We start from the raw sequence: 16,713 nt of genomic DNA on the forward strand, positions 1-16,713 counted from the left end.
CCCCAAAATGGAGGGGACCCCAATGTGGGGGGGGGACCCCAAGAGGGTGGGGGGGGGAGGGAATGGGGGGGAAGGGAATGGGGGGGACCCCAAAAGTGGGGGGGACCCATAAAATGGGTGGGACCCCAAAAATTGGGGGAAAGGGAATGGCGGGGGCCCCAATGTGGGGGGGAGGGAATGGGGGGGACCCCAAAAGTGGGGGGGACCCATAAAATGGGGGGGGGGCCCCAATGCGGGGGGGAACCATAAAATGGGGGGACTCCAATATGGGGGGGACCCCAATGTGGGGGGGGAGGGAATGGGGGGACCCCAATGTGGGGGGGACCCATAAAATGGGGGGGACCCCAATATGGGGGGGACCCCAATGGGGGGGGGAGGGAATGGGGGAGACCCCAATGTGGGGGGGACCCATAAAATGGGGGGACCCCAATGGGGGGGGAGGGAATGGAGGGGACCCCAAAACTGGGGGGTGACCCCAATGGGGGGGAAGGGAATGGGAGGGACCCCAAAAGTGGGGGGGACCCATAAAATGGGGGAGACCTCAAAAATTGGGGGAAAGGGAATGGGGGGGGCCCCAATGTGGGGGGGAAGGAATGGGGGGGACCCCAAAAGTGGGCGGGACCCATAAAATGGGGGGAGCCCCAATGCGGGGGGGAACCATAAAATGGGGGGACTCCAATATGGGGGGGACCCCAATGGGGGGGGGGAGGGAATGGGGGAGACCCCAATGTGGGGGGGACCCCAAAACTGGGGGGTGACCCCAATGGGGGGGGGGAATGGGGGGGACCCCAAAAGTGGGGGGGACTCATAAAATGGGGGGGACCCCAATGTGGGGGGGGGGAAGGGAATGGGGGGGAGGGAATGGGGGGGACCCCAAAAGTGGGGGGGACCCATAAAATGGGGGGGACACCCCAATGTGGGGGGGGACCCCAGGTTGGGGGGGGGGAGGGAATGGGGGGGACCCATAAAATGGGGGGACCCCAATGTTGGGGGGGAATGGGGGGACCCCAAGAAATGGGGGGACCCATAGAATGGGGGGGACCCATAAAAGAGAGGGAACCCTAAAAGTGGGGGGGGGGACCCATAAAAAGGGGGCGACCCTAAAAATGGAGGGGAACATAAATGGGGGCACCCAAAAAAGGGGGGGGGGAAGCCCTAAAAAATGGGGCAGGTCAAGGACCCCCCCCATATGGCCCATTGGGACCCCCCCCCAAAATGGGAACCCCCCCACATTTTTGGAGGGCCCCAATTTTCTATGGGATGGTCCATTATTTAAAGGGGGGGGCACAAGGGCACCCCCAAAATTGGGCCCCCCCCCCCCCCTAATGTTTGTAGGGATCCTGGTGGCCCATTATCTGCAGAGCGTCACCCCCAGTTTGGCGCTGGGGGGGGAGTTGGTTTATCACCGGCGCCCCGGGGAGGAGGGGACGGTCCTGTCGCTGGCCGCGCGGTACACAGGTGACATTGGGGACAATGGGGGCAATGGGGGCAATGGGGACATTGGGGACAATGGGGACAATGGGGGCAATGGGGACACTGGGGACATTGGGGACATGGGGGGCAATGGGGACATTGGGGACAATGGGGGCAATGGGGGCAATGGGGACACTGGGGGCACTGGGGACACGGGGGACACTGGGGGCAATGGGGACAATGGGGACACGGGGGGCACTGGGGGGTAATGGGGACACTGGGGGCACTGGGGACATTGGGGACAATGGGGACACTGGGGACACGGGAGGCAATGGGGACAATGGGGACAATGGGGACATTGGGGACAATGGGGACACTGGGGGGCAATGGGGGCAATGGGGACACGGGGGGCACTGGGGGGTAATGGGGACACTGGGGACATTGGGGACAATGGGGACACGGGGGGCACTGGGGACAATGGGGACTTTGGGGGCAATGGGGACACTGGGGACAATGGGGACTTTGGGGGCAATGGGGACATTGGGGACAATGGGGACAATGGGGACATTGGGGACAATGGGGACACTGGGGGCACTGGGGACATTGGGGGCAATGGGGACATTGGGGACAATGGGGGCAATGGGGACACTGGGGACATTGGGGCCAATGGGGGCAATGGGGACATTGGGGACATTGGGGGGATATGGGGACAATGGGGAAATTTGGGACATGGGGACACTGAGGACATTGGGGACATTGGGGACACTGGGGGGCATTGGGGGCAATGGGGACAATGGGGACAATGGGGGCAATGGGGACATTGGGGACAATGGGGGCAATGGGGACACTGGGGACATTGGGGACAATGGGGGCAATGGGGAGAATGGGGGCAATGGGGACATTGGGGGGCAATGGGGACAATGGGGACATTGGGGACACTGGGGGGCAATGGGGGCAATGGGGACAATGGGGACATGGGGGGCAATGGGGACATTGGGGACAATGGGGGCAATGGGGACAATGGGGGCAATGGGGGCAATGGGGACATTGGGGACAATGGGGACAATGGGGGCAATGGGGGCAATGGGGACACTGGGGACAATGGGGACACTGGGGGGCAATGGGGACACTGGGGACATGGGGGACATTGGGGACAATGGGCGCAATGGGGACAATGGGGGCAATGGGGGCAATGGGGACACTGGGGACATTGGGGACACTGGGGGGCATTGGGGGCAATGGGGACAATGGGGGGCAATGGGGACAATGGGGACAATGGGGACACTGGGGGGCAATGGGGACAATGGGGGCAATGGGGACACTGGGGGGCAATGGGGACAATGGGGACACTGGGGACACTGGGGAGGGTTGGTCTACCCATAGTGTACAAGTATAGGGAGGGTTGGTCTACCTACAGTGACCAAGCAATGGGAGGCCACTGGGGGCATTGGGGACACTGTGGGTTAATGGGGACACTGGGGACAATGGGGACACGGGGGGCACTGGGGGGACTGGGGACACTGGGGGGACATGGGGACAGTGGGGAAATTTGGCACATGGGGACACTGAGGACATTGGGGACATTGCGGGGATATGGGGACAATGGGGAAATTTGGGACATGGGGACACTGAGGACATTGGGGGCACTGGGGACACTGGGGACAATGGGGACATTGGGGGCAATGGGGACATTGGGGACAATGGGGGCAATGGGGACACTGGGGACATTGGGGACAATGGGGACATTGGGGGCAATGGGGACAATGGGGACATTGGGGACAGTGGGGACAATGGGGACAATGGGGACACGGGGGGCAATGGGGGCAATGGGGACAATGGGGACAATGGGGACACTGGGGGGCAATGGGGACACTGGGGGGACTGGGGACACTGGGGGCACTGGGGACACTGGGGACACTGGGGAGGGTTGGTCTACCCATAGTGTACAAGTATAGGGAGGGTTGGTCTACCTACAGTGACCAAGCAATGGGAGGCCACTGGGGGCATTGGGGGCACTGGGGACACTGGGGGCACTGGGGACACTGGGGGGCAATGGGGACACTGGGGACAATGGGGACACGGGGGGCACGGGGGACACTGGGGGGACTGGGGGGACTGGGGGGACATGGGGACAATGGGGAAATCGGGGACATGGGGACACTGGGGACATTGCGGGGGACATAGGGACACTATGGGGGACATTGGGGAAACTATGGGGGACATGGGACATTGAGGACACTGGGGGGACATGAGGACAATGGGGACATGGGGACACTGGAGACACTGGGGACATTGGGGGGACTGGGAGCACTGGGGACACTGGGGGCACTGAGGACACTGGGGACACTGGGGGCAAAGGAGGGACTGGGGAGGGTTGGTCTACCCATAGCATCCAAGTATAGGGAGGGTTGGTCTACCCATAGTGTACAAGTATAGGGAGGGTTGGTCTACCCACAGTACCTGGGTTAGGGGACAGTCCTGTCACTTCCCACACGCTGTGGAGGTGACACGGCTCTGGGGACACTTTGGGGACACAGGGACACGGGATGGAGATGTTGGTGGCACTGGGGGCAACTGGGGACACTGGGGAGGGTTGGTCTACCTACAGTGACCAAGCAATGGGAGGACACTGGGGACACTGGGGGGACTGGGGGCAATGGGGACACTGGGGGTTAATGGGGACACTGGGGGCACTGGGGGTTAATGGGGACACTGGGGACACTGGGGATACTGGGGACAATGGGGACACGGGGGGCACTGGGGACACTGGGGGCACTGGGGAGGGTTGGTCTACCCATAGTGCCCAATGAAGGGGAGGGTTGGTCTACCCAGTACCTGGGGGTGGGAGGGTCCCATTGGCCACACGCTATGGAGGGGACACTGGGGACATGGGGGGGACACCGATGTCACCGAGGGGAGGTGACACGGTGACAACTGTCCCATATCCCCCCCCCCCAGCACCCAACTGGATCGGCACCCTGACACTGGGCCAGGCGGGAGCGCACGCCACCTATTACCATCGCGCTAACGAGCAGGTAATTAACGGTTAATTGGGGCTTAATGAGTGGGGGGACGTGGGGATAGAGGCGTATGGGGATGGGGGACGTGGGGATGGGGGGATATGGGGACATGGGGATATGGGGATGTGGGGACAGGGGGATATGGGAACAGGGGGACATGGGAACAGGGGGACATGGGGACAGGGGGATATGGGGACAGCGGGACATGGGGACAATGGGATATGGGGACAGGGGGACATGGGATATGGGGACAGGGGGACATGGGGACAGGGGGATATGGGGATAGGGGGACAGGGGGACATGGGGACATGGGGACAGGGGGATATGGGGACAGGGGGACAGGGGGACATGGGGAAAGGGGGATATGGGGACATGGGGACAGGGGGACATGGGGACAGGGGGATATGGGGACAGGGGGACATGGGGACAGGGGGATATGGGGACATGGGGACAGGGGGACATGGGGACAGGGGGACATGGGGACAATGGGATGTGGGGACAGGGGGACATGGGATATGGGGACAGGGGGACATGGGGACAGGGGGACATGGGGACAGGGGGATATGGGGACAGGGGGACAGGGGGACATGGGGAAAGGGGGACATGGGGACAGGGGGACATGGGGACAGGGGGATATGGGGACAGGGGGACAGGGGGACATGGGGACATGGGGACAGGGGGACATGGGGACAGGGGGACATGGGGAAAGGGGGATATGGGGACATGGGTTGGTCTACCCATAGTGTACAAGTATAGGGAGGGTTGGTCTACCCATAGTGTAAAGTATAGGGAGGGTTGGTCTACCCATAGTGTACAAGTACAGGGAGGGTTGGTCTACCCATAGTGTACAGGTATAGGGAGGGTTGGTCTACCCATAGTGTACAAGTATAGGAAGGGTTGGTCTACCCATAGTGTACAGGTATAGGGAGGGTTGCTCTACCCATAGTGTACAAGTATAGGAAGGGTTGGTCTACCCAGTGTACAAGTATAGGGAGGGTTGCTCTACCCATAGTGTACAAGTATAGGGAGGGTTGGTCTACCCATAGTGTAAAGTATAGGGAGGGTTGGTCTACCCACAGTACCTGGGTGGGGACAGTCGTGTCACTTCCCACACGCTGTGGAGGTGACACGGCTCTGGGGACACTGTGGGGAGACGGGGACACGGGATGGAGATGGGGGATATGGGGACAGGGGGACATGTGTCCGTGTGTCCGTGTGTCCAGCTGCAGGTGGGGGTGGAGCTGGAGGCCAGCGCGCGGCTGCGGGACAGCAGCGTCACCTTCGGGTACCAGCTGGAGCTGCCGCGGGGACACCTGCTCTTCAGGGGTGAGCAGAACCAGTATAAACCAGTATAAACCAGTATAACACCAGTATAAACCAGTATAACACCAGTATAACACACCAGTATCACCAGGGACACCTGCTCTTCAGGGGTGAGCAGAACCAGTATAAACCAGTATAACACCAGTATAACACCAGTATAAACCAGTATAACACCAGTATAACACACCAGTATAACCAGTATAACCAGTATAAACCAGTATAACACACCAGTATAACCAGGGACACCTGCTCTTCAGGGGTGAGCAGAACCAGTATAAACCAGTATAAACCAGTATCACCAGTATAACACCAGTATAACCAGTATAAACCAGTATAACACCAGTATAACCAGTATAACCAGTATAGCACCAGTATAACCAGTATAACACCAGTATAACCAGTATAACCAGTGTAACACACCAGTATAACCAGTATAACACACCAGTATAACCAGTATAACCAGTATAGCACCAGTATAACACCAGTATAACCAGTATAGCACCAGTATAACCAGTATAACACCAGTATAACCAGTATAACCAGTATAACCAGTATAGCACCAGTATAACCAGTATAACACCAGTATAACCAGTATAGCACCAGTATAACACACCAGTATCACCAGGGACACCTGCTCTTCAGGGGTGAGCAGAACCAGTATAAACCAGTATAAACCAGTATCACCAGTATAACACCAGTATAACCAGTATAACCAGTGTAACACACCAGTATAACCAGTATAACACCAGTATAACACACCAGTATCGCCAGGGACACCTGCTCTTCAGGGGTGAGCACCAGTATAAACCAGTATAAACCAGTATAAACCAGTATCACCAGTATAACACCAGTATAACACCAGTATAACCAGTATAACACCAGTATAACCAGTATAACCAGTGTAACACACCAGTATAACCAGTATAACCAGTATAACACACCAGTATAACCAGTATAGCACCAGTATAGCACCAGTATAGCACCAGTATCACCAGTATAACACCAGTATAACACCAGTATAACCAGTATAACCAGTATAACACACCAGTATAACCAGTATAGCAGCAGTATAGCACCAGTATAACCAGTATCACCAGTATAAACCAGTATAACACACCAGTATCACCAGGGACACCTGCTCTTCAGGGGTGAGTAGAACCAGTATAAACCAGTATCACCAGTATAACACCAGTATAACACCAGTATAACCAGTATAGCACCAGTATAACACACCAGTATCACCAGGGACACCTGCTCTTCAGGGGTGAGCAGAACCAGTATAAACCAGTATAAACCAGTATCACCAGTATAACACCAGTATAACCAGTATAACCAGTGTAACACACCAGTATAACCAGTATAACACACCAGTATAACCAGTATAGCACCAGTATAACACCAGTATAGCACCAGTATAACCAGTATAACCAGTATAAACCGGTATAACACACCAGTATCACCAGGGACACCTGCTCTTCAGGGGTGAGCAGAACCAGTATAAACCAGTATAAACCAGTATAACACCAGTATAGCACCAGTATAGCCAGTATAACCAGTATAAACCGGTATAACACACCAGTATCACCAGGGACACCTGCTCTTCAGGGGTGAGCAGAACCAGTATAAACCAGTATAAACCAGTATCACCAGTATAACACCAGTATAACCAGTATAGCACCAGTATAACACCAGTATAACACACCAGTATCACCAGGGACACCTGCTCTTCAGGGGTGAGCAGAACCAGTATAAACCAGTATAAACCAGTATCACCAGTATAACACCAGTATAACACCAGTATAACCAGTATAGCACCAGTATAACCAGTATAACACCAGTATAACCAGTATAACCAGTGTAACACACCAGTATAACCAGTATAACCAGTATAACACACCAGTATAACCAGTATAACCAGTATAGCACCAGTATAGCACCAGTATAACCAGTATCACCAGTATAACACCAGTATAACACCAGTATAACCAGTATAACACCAGTATAACACCAGTATAACACCAGTATAACACCAGTATAACCAGTATAACACCAGTATAACACACCAGTATCACCAGGGACACCTGCTCTTCAGGGGTGAGCACCAGTATAAACCAGTATAACCAGTATAACACCAGTATAGCACCAGTATAGCCAGTGTAACACACCAGTGACACCTGCTCTTCAGGGGTGAGCACCAGTATAACACACCAGTATAACCAGTATAACACCAGTATAGCACCAGTATAACACCAGTATAGCACCAGTATAACACACCAGTATCACCAGTATAACACCAGTATAACCGATATAGCACCAGTATAACACACCAGTATAACCAGTATAACACCAGTATAGCACCAGTATAACACACCAGTATAACCAGTATAACACCAGTATAGCACCAGTATAACACACCAGTATAACCAGTATAACACCAGTATAACCAGTATAGCACCAGTATAACACACCAGTATAACACCAGTATAACCAGTATAGCACCAGTATAACCAGTATAGCACCAGTATAACACACCAGTATAAACCAGTATAACACCAGTATAACCAGCGTAACACACCAGTGACACCTGCTCTTCAGGGGTGAGCACCAGTATAACACACCAGTATAACCAGTATAACACCAGTATCACCAGTGACACAGCGTCCTGTCCCCAGGGTCACTGGACAGCACTGGGCTGGTGGGGCTGTCCCAGTCCATCCCAGTTTGTCCCAGTTTGATCCCATCTTGACCCAGTTTGAGCCCAGTTTGATCCCAGTTAATCCCAGTTTGATGCCAGTTCATCCCAGTTCATCCCAGTCCATCCCAGTCCATCCCAGTCCGTCCCAGTCCGTCCCAGTCCATCCCAGTCCGTCCCAGTCCATCCCAGTTTGTCCCATTTTGATCCCATTTTGACCCCAGTTTGACCCAGTTTGATCCCAGTTTGATCCCAGTTTGATGCCAGTCCCATCCCAGTCCCTCCCAGTCCCTCCCAGTCCATCCCAGTCCGTCCCAGTCCATCCTAGTCCATCCCAGTTTGACCCAGTTTGATCCCAGTTAATCCCAGTTTGATGCCAGTCCATCCCAGTCCGTCCCAGTCCATCCCAGTCCGTCCCAGTCCATCCCAGTTTGTGTTGCAGGGTCACTGGACAGCACTGGTCTGGTGGGGCTGTCCCAGTCCATCCCAGTCCCTCCCAGTCCATCCCAGTCCATCCCAGTTTGTCCCATTTTGATCCCATTTTGACCCCAGTTTGATCCCAGTTTGATCCCAGTTTGATGCCAGTCCTATCCCAGTCCCTCCCAGTCCCATCCCAGTTTGTGTTGCAGGGTCACTGGACAGCACTGGTCTGGTGGGGCTGTCCCAATCCCCTCCCAGTCCCTCCCAGTCCATCCCAGTCCATCCCAGTCCCTCCCAGTCCCTCCCAGTCTGTCCCAGTCCATCCCAGTTTGTGTTGCAGGGTCCCTGGACAGCACTGGTTTGGTGGGCGCGGTGCTGGAGAAGAAGCTGCCGCCCCTCCCCCTCACGCTGGCTCTGGGCGCCTTTCTGCACCACGGCCGAGACAAGTTCCACTGCGGCTTCGGCCTCACCATCGGATGAGCCTCAGCATCATCATCCTCACCATCGGATGAACAGCATCATCATCATCCTCACCATCGGATGAACAGCATCATCATCATCTTCATCAACATCAACATCATCATCAACATCATCATCCCCACCATCGGATGAGCCTCATCATCCTCATCTTCATCATCAGCATCATCATCATCAGCATCATCAGCATCATCAGCATCATCAGCATCCTCACCATCGGATGAGCTTCAGCATCCTCATCATCACCATCGGATGAGCTTCGTCATCATCATCATCATCACCATCGGATGAACAGCATCATCATCATCATCCTCACCATCGGATGAGCTTCGTCATCATCATCATCACCATCGGATGAGCAGCATCAGCATCATCATCATCATCGGATGAGCTTCATCATCATCATCATCATCATAATCGGATGAGCTTCATCAGCATCATCATCATCATCAGCATCATCATCATCAGCAGCAGCAGCATAATCATCAGCATCATCATCATCCTCACCATCGGATGAGCAGCAGCATCATCATCATCAACATCATCATCATCCTCACCATCGGATGAGCAGCAGCATCATCATCATCATCATCATCATCCTCACCATCAGATGAGCATCATCATCATCATCATCAACATCATCATCATTGTCATCATCATCATCATCATCATCAACATCATCATCGTCATCATCATCATCCTCACCATCGGATGAGCATCATCATCATCATCATCATCATCATCATCAACATCATCATCATTGTCATCATCATCATCATCATCATCAACATCATCATCATCGTCATCATCATCATCCTCACCATCGGATGAGCCTTCGTCATCATCATCGTCATCATCATCATCATCATCATCAACATCATCCTCACCATCGGATGAGCCTCATCAGCATCATCCTCACCATCGGATGAGCTTCATCATCATCATCAGCATCATCATCATCATCAACATCATCCTCACCATCGGATGAGCAGCATCTTCATCATCATTTTCATCAACATCATCATCTTCATCAACATCATCATCATCATCAACATCATCATCGTCATCATCATCATCCACTGCGGCTTCAGCCTCACCATCGGATGAGCAGCATCAGCATCATCCTCACCATCGCATGAGTGTCCTCATCATCATCTTCATCATCTTCATCAACATCATCATCAACATCATCCTCACCATCGCATGAGCATCCTCATTATCATCGTCATCAACATCATCATCATCAACATCATCATCCTCCTCACCATCGGATGAGCTTCATCATCATCATCGTCGTCATCATCATCATCATCCTCACCATCGGATGAGCATCATCATCATCATCGTCATCAACATCAACATCATCATCATCATTGTCATCATCATCATCATTGTCAGCATCCTCACCATCGGATGAGCTTCATCATCAGCAGCAGCAGCATCATCAACATCATCATCATCATCCTCACCATCGGATGAGCATCCTCATCATCATCATCGTCATCAACATCATCATCATCATCAACATCATCATCATCCTCACCATCGGATGAGCAGCATCTTCATCATCCTCACCATCAGATGAGCTTCATCATCCTCACCATCGGATGAGCTTCATCATCATCATCATCATCATCATCATCTTCATCAACATCATCATCAACATCATCATCAGCATCATCGTCGTCCTCACCATCGGATGAGCTTCATCATCGTCATCATCCTCACCATCAGATGAGCAGCATCATCTTCATCATCATCATCATCATCATCCATCCTCACCATCGGATGAGCTTCATCATCCTCATCTTCATCATCATCAACATCATCATCCATCCTCACCACTGGATGAGCCTTCGGCATCATCATCGTCATCGTCATCATCATCCATCATCACCATTGGATGAGCCTTTGTCATCATCATCATCATCATCATCCATTGTCACCATCGGATGAGCCTTCGGCATCATCGTCATCATCATCGTCATTATCCTCACCATCAGATGAGCTTCATCATCCTCATCTTCATCATCATCATCATCCTCACCATCGGATGAGCTTCATCATCATCATCGTCATCATCATCCTCACCATCGGATGAACATCGTCATCCTCACCATCGGATGAGCCTTCATCATTGTCATCATCTTCATCATCGTCATCGTCATCATCCTCACCATCGGATGAGCCTTCGGCATCATCATCGTCATCATCATCATCAACATCATCATCCATCCTCACCATCGGATGAGCAGCATCTTCCTCATCTTCATCATCATCATCACCCTCACCATCGGATGAGCCTTCGTCGTCATCATCATCATCATCATCATCATCCTCACCATCAGATGAGCAGCATCTTCATCATCATCATCATCATCATCATCCATCGTCACCATCGGATGAGCTTCATCATCCTCATTTTCATCATCATCATCATCATCATCCTCACCATCGGATGAGCAGCATCTTCATCATCATCATCATCATCATCATCCATCGTCACCATCGGATGAGCAGCATCCTCATTTTCATCATCATCATCATCATCCATCCTCACCATCGGATGAGCCTTCGTCATCTTCATCATCACCATCATCCATCCTCACCATCGGATGAGCCTTCGTCATCTTCATCATCACCATCATCCATGATCGCCATTGGATGAGCCTTCCTCATCTTCATCATCAGATGAGCCCTCGTCGTCTTCATCATCGTCACCATCGGATGAACCTTCATCATCATCATCATCATCATCATCATCCGTCCTCACCACTGGAGGAGCCTTCGGCATCCTCATCATCATCATCCTCATCATCCCCATCACCATTGGCTGAGCCTTCGGTGTTGTCATCATCACCATCTTCATCATCTTCATCATCATCTTCATCATCATCCATCATCCCCATTGGCTGAGCCTTCACCATCCTCATCTTCATCATCGTCATCCCCATTGGCTGAGCCTTCATCATCCTCATCATCCCCATCCCCATTGGCCGAGCCTTCATCCTCCTCATCCTCAACGTCTTCGTCTTCGGCCTCATTGACCGAGACCTTCGGCACCTTCCCCGTGGGGCTCCCCCTGAGATTTGGGGACCCCCCCCAGACTTGGGGACCCCCCCAGATGTTGGGGACCCCCCCCCAATTGTTGGTGAGACCCCCCAGATATCGGGGGGAACCCCCAATTGTTGGGGACCCCCCCCCAATTGTTGGGGACCCCCCAGATGTTGGGGACCCCCCCAGATGTCGGGGGGAACCCCCAATTGTTGGGGACCCCCCAGATGTTGGGGACCCCCCGAGTTTTGGGGGGTCCCCCCAATGTTCCCAATAAAGCTGCAGCTTTTTTTTGGGGGGGGACGTCTCATTCTTTTCCTTTGGTGGGGGGGACCCCTCCCCGAACTCCTGGGTCCCTCCCGAACTCCTGGGTCCCTCCTGAACTCCTGGGTCCCTTGGGGCACTCCTGGGTCCCTTGGGGAACTCCTGGGTCCCTCCCAAATTCCTGGGTCCCTTGGGGCACTCCTGGGTCCCTCCCGAACTCCTGGGTCCCTCCCGAACTCCTGGGTCCCTTGGGGCACTCCTGGGTCCCTCCTGAACTCCTGGATCCCCTCCTATAATCCCTTCCCCGGACGCCTGGGTCCCTTATTGGGGGGTCACCCGGACGCCTGGGTCCCTTATGGGTTGTTCCCCGGACACTTATAGGGCACTATGGGTCACTTATGGGGCATGATGAGGCACTTATGGGGCACTATGGGTCACTTATGGGTCTCTCTGAGTCACTTATGGGGCACTATGGGTCACTTATGGGGCTCTATGAGTCCCTTATGGGTCTCTCTGAGTCACTTATGGGGCACTATGGGTCACTTATGGGGCTCTATGAGTCCCTTATGGGTCTCTATGAGTCACTTATGTGGCTCTATGGCTCTCTAAAGGTCTCTGTGAGTCACTTATGGGGCTCTATGGGGTGCTGGCGACCCGCTATGGGCACTTATGGGTCTCTATGGGTCACTTATGGGTCCCTATGAGTCACTTATGGGTGTCTATGAGTCACTCTGAGTCACCTATGGGGCACTATGGGTCACTGTGGGTCACTTATGGGTCTCTATGAGTCACTGTCGAGGGTTAAGATTGGGGGTGACAATCAAACCCTGGCAGGTGTATTGTTAACCCCCTCTCCCCCCCACTTCACCCTTTTTGCCCCTCCCTCTCCCCCTTCCCACTCAGGACGGGCGATCGGGAGGGAAGGAAGAACAGAGAGAAGAGAGCTGGAAAAATTAAAGATGTTTTACTAATGCTACTGATAAGAATAGAGAAAATAATACAAAATATACAAAACCAATCTTGAAAGCCTCAGCAACTGCAGGGCAGGCACCCAAAGTCCTGGACTGGACTCTGCAGCCAAGCGGAGCTGGAGTGGACTCCTGGATACATTGGACGCGGTGAAGAAGGTTCCAAGAGCGTGGTCATCACATACCCCAGGTCCAACCGCACTCAAGGTTCCATCGCGATAATGCCTGGTTTACATTACCAAGCTTTGGTTTGGGTTATAACCCGAATTTTTGTGCTTTTGCAAATTGGAGAGGGAAGCGCCGCTATATTCCACAAGGCCCCCGATAGGCATGTCCCATTGACCCCAATATCCCCATTGACCCCAATATCCCCAATGTCCCATTGATCCCCCAATATGTCCCATTGACCCCAATATCCCCATTGACCCCAATATCCCCAATGTCCCATTGATCCCCCAATGTCCCATTGACCCCAATATCCCCATTGACCCCAATATCCCCAATGTCCCATTGATCCCCCAATGTCCCATTGACCCCAATATCCCCATTGACCCCAATATCCCCAATGTCCCATTGATCCCCCAATGTCCCATTGATCCCAATATCCCCATTGACCCCAATATCCCCAATGTCCCATTGATCCCCCAATGTCCCATTGACCCCAATATCCCCATTGACGCCAATATCCCCAATGTCCCACTGATCCCCCAATGTCCCATTGACCCCAATATCCCCATTGACCCCAATATCCCCAATGTCCCATTGATCCCCCAATATGTCCCATTGACCCCAATATCCCCATTGACCCCAATATCCCCAATGTCCCATTGATCCCCCAATATGTCCCATTGACCCCAATATCCCCATTGACCCCAATATCCCCAATGTCCCATTGATCCCCCAATGTCCCATTGACCCCAATATCCCCATTGACCCCAATATCCCCAATGTCCCATTGATCCCCCGATGTCCCATTGACCCCAATATCCCCATTGACCCCAATATCCCCAATGTCCCATTGATCCCCCGATGTCCCATTGACCCCAATATCCCCATTGACCCCAATATCCCCAATGTCCCATTGATCCCCCAATGTCCCATTGACCCCAATATCCCCATTGACCCCAATATCCCCAATGTCCCATTGATCCCCCAATGTCCCATTGACCCCAATATCCCCATTGACCCCAATATCCCCAATGTCCCATTGATCCCCCAATGTCCCATTGACCCCAATATCCCCATTGACCCCAATATCCCCAATGTCCCATTGATCCCCCAATATCCCCATTGACCCCAATATCCCCATTGACCCCAATATCCCCAATGTCCCATTGATCCCCCAATGTCCCATTGACCCCAATATCCCCATTGACCCCAATATCCCCAATGTCCCATTGATCCCCCAATGTCCCATTGACCCCAATATCCCCATTGACCCCAATATCCCCAATGTCCCATTGATCCCCCAATATGTCCCATTGACCCCAATATCCCCATTGACCCCAATATCCCCAATGTCCCATTGATCCCCCAATATGTCCCATTGACCCCAATATCCCCATTGACCCCAATATCCCCAATGTCCCATTGATCCCCCAATGTCCCATTGACCCCAATATCCCCATTGACCCCAATATCCCCAATGTCCCATTGATCCCCCAATGTCCCATTGACCCCAATATCCCCATTGACCCCAATATCCCCAATGTCCCATTGATCCCCCAATGTCCCATTGACCCCAATATCCCCATTGACCCCAATATCCCCAATGTCCCATTGATCCCCCAATGTCCCATTGACCCCAATATCCCCATTGACCCCAATATCCCCAATGTCCCATTGACCCCCCAATGTCCCATTGACCCCAATATCCCCATTGACCCCAATATCCCCAATGTCCCATTGATCCCCAATGTCCCATTGACCCCAATATCCCCATTGACCCCAATATCCCCAATGTCCCATTGATCCCCCAATGTCCCATTGACCCCAATATCCCCATTGACCCCAATATCCCCAATGTCCCATTGATCCCCCAATATGTCCCATTGACCCCAATATCCCCATTGACCCCCAATATCCCCAATGTCCCATTGATCCCCCAATGTCCCATTGACCCCAATATCCCCATTGACCCCAATATCCCCAATGTCCCATTGATCCCCCAATGTCCCATTGACCCCAATATCCCCATTGACCCCAATATCCCCAATGTCCCATTGATCCCCCAATGTCCCATTGACCCCAATATCCCCATTGACCCCAATATCCCCAATGTCCCATTGATCCCCCAATATGTCCCATTGACCCCAATATCCCCATTGACCCCAATATCCCCAATGTCCCATTGATCCCCCAATGTCCCATTGACCCCAATATCCCCATTGACCCCAATATCCCCAATGTCCCATTGATCCCCCAATGTCCCATTGACCCCAATATCCCCATTGACCCCAATATCCCCAATGTCCCATTGATCCCCCAATGTCCCATTGACCCCGATATCCCCATTGACCCCAATATCCCCAATGTCCCATTGATCCCCCAATGTCCCATTGACCCCGATATCCCCATTGACCCCAATATCCCCAATGTCCCATTGATCCCCCAATGTCCCATTGACCCCAATATCCCCATTGACCCCAATATCCCCAATGTCCCATTGATCCCCCAATGTCCCATTGACCCCAATATCCCCATTGACCCCAATATCCCCAATGTCCCATTGATCCCCCAATGTCCCATTGACCCCAATATCCCCATTGACCCCAATATCTCCAATGTCCCATTGATCCCCCAATGTCCCATTGACCCCAATATCCCCATTGACCCCAATATCCCCAATGTCCCATTGATCCCCCAATGTCCCATTGACCCCAATATCCCCATTGACCCCAATATCCCCAATGTCCCATTGATCCCCCAATATGTCCCATTGACCCCAATATCCCCATTGACCCCAATATCCCCAATGTCCCATTGATCCCCCAATGTCCCATTGACCCCAATATCCCCATTGACCCCAATATCCCCAATGTCCCATTGATCCCCCAATATGTCCCATTGACCCCAATATCCC

General features: G+C 52.9%; 3 protein-coding genes across 3 annotated transcripts; 1 reads left to right on the plus strand and 2 right to left on the minus strand.

Annotated features, from left to right (window-relative positions):
• Positions 1–1,307: 1,307 nt before the first annotated feature.
• LOC309452979 (mitochondrial import receptor subunit TOM40 homolog) lies at positions 1,308–12,698 on the plus strand. Its single transcript, XM_082077631.1, has 4 exons — positions 1,308–1,458; positions 4,372–4,448; positions 5,657–5,759; positions 9,209–12,698. The coding sequence occupies exons 1-4, from the start codon at positions 1,326–1,328 to the stop codon at positions 9,346–9,348; spliced, it is 453 nt and encodes a 150-aa protein (XP_081933757.1). The 5' UTR covers positions 1,308–1,325; the 3' UTR covers positions 9,349–12,698.
• On the minus strand, positions 1,650–4,211 carry LOC309452981 (uncharacterized protein; the record flags this gene model as incomplete). Its single annotated transcript, XM_082077633.1, is given in 4 exon segments — positions 1,650–1,715; positions 3,173–3,237; positions 3,240–3,266; positions 4,208–4,211. Coding segments are annotated over 4 exon segments (162 nt in total), but the record flags the coding sequence as incomplete, so codon positions are not given.
• On the minus strand, positions 11,500–12,460 carry LOC309452980 (uncharacterized protein). Its single transcript, XM_082077632.1, has 2 exons — positions 12,314–12,460; positions 11,500–12,243 (listed from the first exon to the last, which is right to left on the minus strand). Exons 1-2 carry the CDS (start codon positions 12,387–12,389, stop codon positions 11,990–11,992), a joined length of 330 nt encoding a protein of 109 aa, XP_081933758.1. The 5' UTR covers positions 12,390–12,460; the 3' UTR covers positions 11,500–11,989.
• Positions 12,699–16,713: the final 4,015 nt, after the last annotated feature.

The sequence above is a fragment of the Streptopelia decaocto genome, assembly GCF_964273445.1.
Source record: "Streptopelia decaocto genome assembly, contig: HAP1_SCAFFOLD_2274, whole genome shotgun sequence".
Classification (NCBI taxonomy): domain Eukaryota; kingdom Metazoa; phylum Chordata; class Aves; order Columbiformes; family Columbidae; genus Streptopelia; species Streptopelia decaocto.

Bases quoted from the DNA above. Each gene is read 5' to 3' on its own strand.
- LOC309452979 (XM_082077631.1), top strand. From the start codon at position 1,326: ATGTTTGTAGGGATCCTGGTGGCCCATTATCTGCAGAGCGTCACCCCC. The intron at 1,459-4,371 runs GTGACATTGGGG...CCCCCCCCCCAG, and splicing joins GCTGGCCGCGCGGTACACAG to CACCCAACTGGATCGGCACC. The intron at 5,760-9,208 runs GTGAGCAGAACC...TTTGTGTTGCAG, and splicing joins GGGACACCTGCTCTTCAGGG to GGTCCCTGGACAGCACTGGT.
- LOC309452980 (XM_082077632.1), bottom strand. From the start codon at position 12,389: ATGAGGCCGAAGACGAAGACGTTGAGGATGAGGAGGATGAAGGCTCGG. The intron at 12,244-12,313 runs TGAAGGCTCAGC...AATGGGGATGAT, and splicing joins GATGGGGATGATGAGGATGA to GGATGATGATGAAGATGATG.